This window comes from Mesitornis unicolor, unplaced genomic scaffold (assembly GCF_000695765.1).
Source record: "Mesitornis unicolor isolate BGI_N332 unplaced genomic scaffold, ASM69576v1 scaffold1811, whole genome shotgun sequence".
NCBI lineage: Eukaryota > Metazoa > Chordata > Aves > Mesitornithiformes > Mesitornithidae > Mesitornis > Mesitornis unicolor.
The window spans coordinates 41,888-48,270 of NW_010162918.1; the positions used below are offsets into that span (position 1 = coordinate 41,888).

The 6,383-nt window shown below is 41.3% G+C and overlaps 1 protein-coding gene across 1 annotated transcript; it reads left to right on the forward strand.

Moving 5' to 3' along the window:
• Positions 1-291: 291 nt before the first annotated feature.
• Positions 292-4,248, forward strand: AAED1 (AhpC/TSA antioxidant enzyme domain containing 1). Its single transcript, XM_010193755.1, has 6 exons — positions 292-450; positions 977-1,045; positions 2,577-2,630; positions 3,041-3,146; positions 3,342-3,473; positions 4,103-4,248. Exons 1-6 carry the CDS (start codon positions 346-348, stop codon positions 4,228-4,230), a joined length of 594 nt encoding a protein of 197 aa, XP_010192057.1. The 5' UTR covers positions 292-345; the 3' UTR covers positions 4,231-4,248.
• The last annotated feature ends 2,135 nt before the right edge of the window (positions 4,249-6,383 follow it).

Genomic DNA, 6,383 nt, shown 5'->3' on the forward strand with positions numbered 1-6,383 from the left:
GCACCAACTGCGTTCCGGCTTCCACCGGTGCACCGCGATTTTGGCAGGGGACTTCTCTCCCTTTTTCTCCACAGGCCTTGAACTCACCACCTCCCCCTCAAGCGGGAGGCGCTACCGAAGGTGGGGGCGGTCTCCTCCAGGAACGAGAAGGACCTAGTCCCACCGCTTCCTCGTAGTCACGCAACCCCCGCGCTTTCCTCTCCGGCTCCGCCTTTTCCTTCCTCCTCCTTCTCTGGCCGGGCGGAGGCGGCGGAGCCGGAGCGGGCTATGGCGGTGCTGCCGGCACCCTTCGTCAGGCAGCAGGTCCGCTAAGCGCCGGACGGAGGCCAGCGGCCGGAGCCAGGGATGCTGCGGGAGGCCGCCCGCTGCTTGGTGGTGGACGCGAACGGCAGGAGCGTACCCCTCAAGAACCTGTACGGGGAGCAAAAAGCGATCGTGGTGTTCGTGCGGGTGAGGAGGGAGCATCTGCCCGGTGGGGTCGGCCCGGCGGCCTGGAGCTCAGGCCGGCTCCTAGCGGGAGCGCCCAGTTTGGCCGTGAAAGGGTGGGGGGAGAGCATTTGCACAAGTTGGACTGGGACAGAGAGGAAAGAAAATATAAAGCAAATCAGTTCTGTTTCTAAGAAACCCTGATTCTTTGATAAAAGAATACAGTATTTAGCTGAAAGGAAATAATTCTTGAATTGTGTGTTTGAGGAAGCGAGGGCTGTGCTCCCTGCTTTCCCAGCTGGCAAGCCAGCTCTTACATTCCTGAATTATCCAGAGATAAAAATGTTAGCAAGGCCCCAAGCCCAGTGTCCTGGTTCAGGCTTCGATTAAAGCAGGATCATAATCCAAATTTGGTGACAGCAGAGGATGTGTTTCCTGTTCCCGGTTCCTGATCACCTCCAAAATGGTCTGTGCCCAAAGTCAGAATCTGATGCTTTCACTGCTGTGCAATTATGTCAGTTTCTGACATGTCCAACTGGCTGTGTTGCAGAATTTTTTATGTTACACCTGTAAGGAGTATGTAGAAGACCTGGCAAAAGTCCCCAAGGCGTTTCTACAAGTAAGTACTCTGCCTTTAATATGTGCACAGAGTTGCTGTAGTCGAGTAGATTTGTTATGTTCCACTGCAGGCTTGTGAGTGGCTTAAACCTTCTAGGAATCAAAAAAAGGCTCAGAAGGAAGTTAGCATTTTCGTTGTTTGCTATGATAGCCATAATGTGTATGCCTAGGAGACACAGGGAAGGATTGATTGCCCTGTGTGCTCTGTTGCAGCAGCATTATTTCTCCTTGCCCTGTCAGCTTGGTGCTGCTTTTTGTGCTGTGTTCTGAACAGTAAGATAACATCTGGTAGGCATTTATTTTGGTATTGGTAGTGCCCTGGGCAGCTGTCTTTGCCTGACCACTAACTACTGCCCTTTTCACTGTGCTGGTACAGCTGACTGATGGTTGTGCATGGAACAAGATTAGAAAATTGTTTTGGATTAAAAGTAGTGTATTTTTCTATGGTTATTTGTAAGCTGCATCAGTTGTGTGACCTGATACTGTTCTCCAGGCAGCTGCACAAACTGGAGTCACATAGTGATAGAAAGGAGAAATGGAGTGGGCAGGGGTTGCTATGGATGGGTATTTGTTGGGTGGTAGGAGATACCAGAGAAAGACAATGATCCCATGCTAAATGTGGAAGGTCATTCTGTCTCTTCTAGGCTGCTGATTGAAATTTTGTCATTTTATTCTCAACAGCAACATAGCTGATGACAGAGAGTTGGCTCCTTGCTGACTGCAAGCTTTAGATGGACTAGGAACCTGGGGATGAAAAGAGGCAATTTCTCTGGCAGCTCCCCAGCTCAGGACAGATTTTTCTAAACTGCTCAATCAGTGTTACTCAAAATAACATTTTCTTAATTTGGCTGCTGAAATATATGTATACAGAAAAGCAAAATCGTCCATGCATTTCTTAGTGTGAGTGTTGTTTTAGGAGGGCTTCTTTTCGTAACAAGCAAAACTATTCTATATAGGAAAGGCAAGTATTACACCCTAGTATTTAAAAAATCTTATCTTTTATTAAGTGTTTTACTGGCATCTAAATGAACTTGAGTTCTGACCTCTATTTTAGACTCACACCTAATGTTGCACCTGCAAAAGACAGCAGTAGATGCAGATGCAAGTTCTGTCTATTAATGAGTGTCCATATATATATGTAAGTCAGAGACCAAAGGGTGCACCAATATTTGCATGCTGCTTCTTTAGATGCAGGTGTAACTAAGTGAAAATTTTGAATTTCCAAAATCATAGCAGATTGCTATCAATTGAAATGGTGACTCTACTAATACTAGAGAAAAATTAAAGTTTACACATCTATAACTTAAAGTTTGTCTTTAAAAATAATTTTTCCCTTAATAAATTAATGTAACTGCCAACTGTGGGTGATACACAAAGCTGCAGGCTCCAATCATGTAAGTGATGTTAATTTCAAATAATTTTAACTCAGTGCACTGTGATCATTAACGCAGGACACCATATTCAGCTAATGCTTTGCAACCATGCATAACCAAGTTCCTCTTTACAGTTTTAATACCCATGTTCTGTTCTAGGAGGCAAATGTGAGGCTTATAGTTATTGGACAGTCATCTTATCATCACATCAAGGTAAATAAGTTATTATCTACTTTGTATCCTATATTTTGTCTTAATGGTCTCACGAGGAATTTCAGTGAAAAGATGGTCATTTGCAACTACTAAAAGAAGAGGACTGAATATTATTTTTCATGAAGCAATTCTAATAGTAATATGTGAATAAAGCAAATAACTGAAATTTTCAGTTTAAAAACCACTGGGGCTCGCTAAGGAGACATCTTTTCTTGATGTCTTGATTACTAAAAGCTTGGGGGTTAAAACTTTTTGGCCTTTAATTTAACATGACAGATCTACACATTTCTAAATTGGGGGTGGAGAGGGTGTGTGGGGTTGTCAGTATTTTTTCCACTGCTGGTGGATCCTAAGTAAGTACTGTCCTAACCTTAAAAATATAACCTTTTTAATATGCCTATGTTTTGCAGCCCTTTTGCAGTTTAACTGGGTATACACATGAAATGTATGTAGATCCGCAAAGGGAAATTTATAAAACACTTGGCATGAAAAGAGGTGAATGTACTAATGTATCAGGTAAGAGTAATTTTCTCACCTTGCTTGGACTTACACACAAGAAAACGAGAATGCTCTGTTAGAACACTATGATCATACCGTATATAGGAAGTGAGTTGCCCACCAGCCTCTCTCTTTTAGAGTATATGTTGTCAAAACACTGGTAATCAGAAAACTCTCTTCATAGCAGCAACAAGTACTTTGCCATTTTTTTAGTGCAGAGCCCTCATGTGAAATCAAACACGCTCCTGGGAAGCATTAGGAGTATGTGGAGAGCAATGACTGGCCCGGCTTTTGATTTTCAAGGAGACCCCGCTCAGCAGGGAGGAGCTTTGATTTTAGGCCCAGGTAAACTTCTTTGTTTTCTTTGTAAGTTACAATCTTCTCCTTCAGCTGTTTGCTTTAACCCTCGGCTGCTGTCCTTGTGGATCCCAAGGAGGCAGTCTTGTGCTGAAGTGTGTGCTCTTGCTAGCTGAAGGAACTTGTGGAAGGGTCATTGTGTAGTCCCACCTCCCACAGAGGTCGCACACAGCTGATCACAGTCCTGCAGAAATCGATAGGAGTGCTGGTGGAACAACTGCCTAAAAAGAATGGAGGGGGTTTTTTGACATTGTGGTGTTTACTTACATTCTGCTTTCACATTTGAGTCTAGACATTTAATGCTGGTTTAGTAGAGGAATAATGCACGAAGGGAGAAGGGCTGTAACATGACAAAGTCATGTCATCAAATCATTAGGAAACATCATGCTACAGCAGATTTAATTCAGTTAGATGTTTCAATGTTCCTTGCTTCTGTAACTTAATTTTTAAAAATCTTTGTCATTGTTTAAAAGACAGTATATTGTGCAATCTAATGAGCTAGTATACATTTGTACAAGAACTAATAGGAAATCAGAATGCTTCTTTGATCCACTTACGTCTTTGAATGAATAAATATTTTACTCAACTATTTATATGTTGTTCTCATTCCATTCCAGGCAATGAAGTTCATTTTTTGCACCTTGATAAAAACAGGCTGGATCATGTTCCCATTAACACAATTTTGCAGCTGGCAGGAGTTAAAACAGTAAATTTCACAAACAAACCCCAGATTATTGACATATGACAATGACACAATATATAAATCCTGGCACTGAAGATGGACACAAAACTGCTATTTCCATTGTATGTAAGATAACAAAAGCCAAAACACAAGTGAGACTTATTGTAAAAAATCCTGTACCTTTTTACTTCCTCATCAGTGTTGCTAATATATTTTTAAAATCTTTGTTCAAGACACATTAAACTAAAAAAATCTGGTTTTGCTCAGGAAGAACTTTGGATTCTTCAGGAGATCACACTGGCTTTCAATCCAGTACTCCTCAGCGATATTTTAAAGCTTTCAGCACCGTGTGACAATCTTGTACTAAAATATACCTTGAAAAATCACAGTTTCAAACACTGGGACTTAAGCTTATGCCTACTTTTGTATCTGACACTGGCAGACATTATGACATACATTTTACAGTTTTAAATAAATACTTTAAATACATCATCCATTGTCTGCAATTCTTTGTCATATCAAAATTTGGGTCTGTAAGACCAGGGGGAGGTGTGTCTTAAACCTATTTCTGATCTGATTGTCATTTTTGGAGTAGGCCATAGTCAGTGACTTGATTTCCTATGAAGATTTGCAGCAGAATATTCTCCTTTGTATGTATGTACTTTCTCTCAGAGGAAGAAGTCTCTGGAAAAAAAGACTGTGGTTGTTTCTGTCCTAGACAGCTCAGCTGCTAAGGACAATAGCATTTATGTTTGCAGTTCTGTCAGATTTCATAGTGTCCGTTCTAGAAATGTTTATGTTCAGAATCTATTGCATTCATTAGAGTCAATGTGCCCTCTTTCATCCACGAGCCACTTTTTAGCAATTTTAAAATAAGATTGTCTGAGTTTTATGGAGGAGCATATCCTCCTCTGCTACTATTCATACATATCTCACCTGCAAATTCTCTTCCCTTGTAAGCTTTTAACACTAATGCAATTATAAAACAGTGTTCTGTGAAGAGGTATGTCTCTGCATCCGTTAAGGTCACTGGCAGGCCAAGAGCAAGCTCCAGAGAGCTCTACACCATTAAGAGCATGTTAAATTAAATATACTGTTCCTTGACAAAGACAAGACCAGACCTGCTTAAGAAACATCATGATACTGAGCAATGAAATTCCATTAAAGGTACTATGCCTCAGTACCTTATTAATTACATACACATTTTGATATGGTGTGTTTAGAAGAAGGTTATTATTAACGTAAAAATACCACGTTCAGTTCCCTGCTTTGGCTGAACTGTGCTCGGCACAGGGCTATGGCAGTCATGTGGAGGCTCTGAATGCATGTGATTTTAAGGCTGGCCAGAAGCTTCCTCAGAACTTGCCATAACAGACTGGGACAGCAGCTGAGGCTCACAAGGGAGTAAAGTCCACTTTTCATGAACCGCTGCCCTTATGTTCATAAATCAGGAGCTGTCCCCTCCCTCCAGGGCTCCCCAGCTCACTAATTGATTGATTTTTGTGTATGTCAGAAATGCTGGAATGCAGCAGCCTCCAAGTTGCTTAAATCACAGCAGAAAGCATGCTAGAAAACTGGTCTTATGTTTGTAAAACAACAACGAGAAACACATTAAAAATATTTTAAAAAGAGAAAGAATGATAAATATCCAGTCTATTTGTAGTGTCTCCACTCTGCTTCATTCACCTGATCATCACTGCCAAGGATGCTGACTAGTGCCACTTTAGTTTTGCAGTCATTTAGCTTTCATGTTCTTGGTTCTTTTGATTTTAAAGGAAGTGTTTGGCTAGCTGTTTTTCTGTTTGTTGTTCTTTCATTAGAATTAAAATAATATACAATGGGAATATTTCTATTGCCGCTAATGAAATAAATAAAACTAACTAAGGCTAAAACCACTGTGGACTGTCAAAAGGGATTGGAATTAATTAAGTTGTAGTTTGACCCCTCTGTATATGGGAGTCGTCCGCCCTCACCATTGCAATACTGACAGGAACCATACCACTGTCTCAGTGTTATCCCAGCAAAAGCACTTCTTCTGAAAGATTCACAAAGTGCAGACAAGCAAAAAGAAGGAAGATGACAGAGAGCAGGATTCAGTAGCAGAGCAATCTTAATCAGAGTATCGCGCCTGCATTTTGCAGCTGGCCACAACTTCACTGAATTCACTGGCACCCTGCAAGACAAGGATTCCTATCTGCATAATGAACTGAAACGAC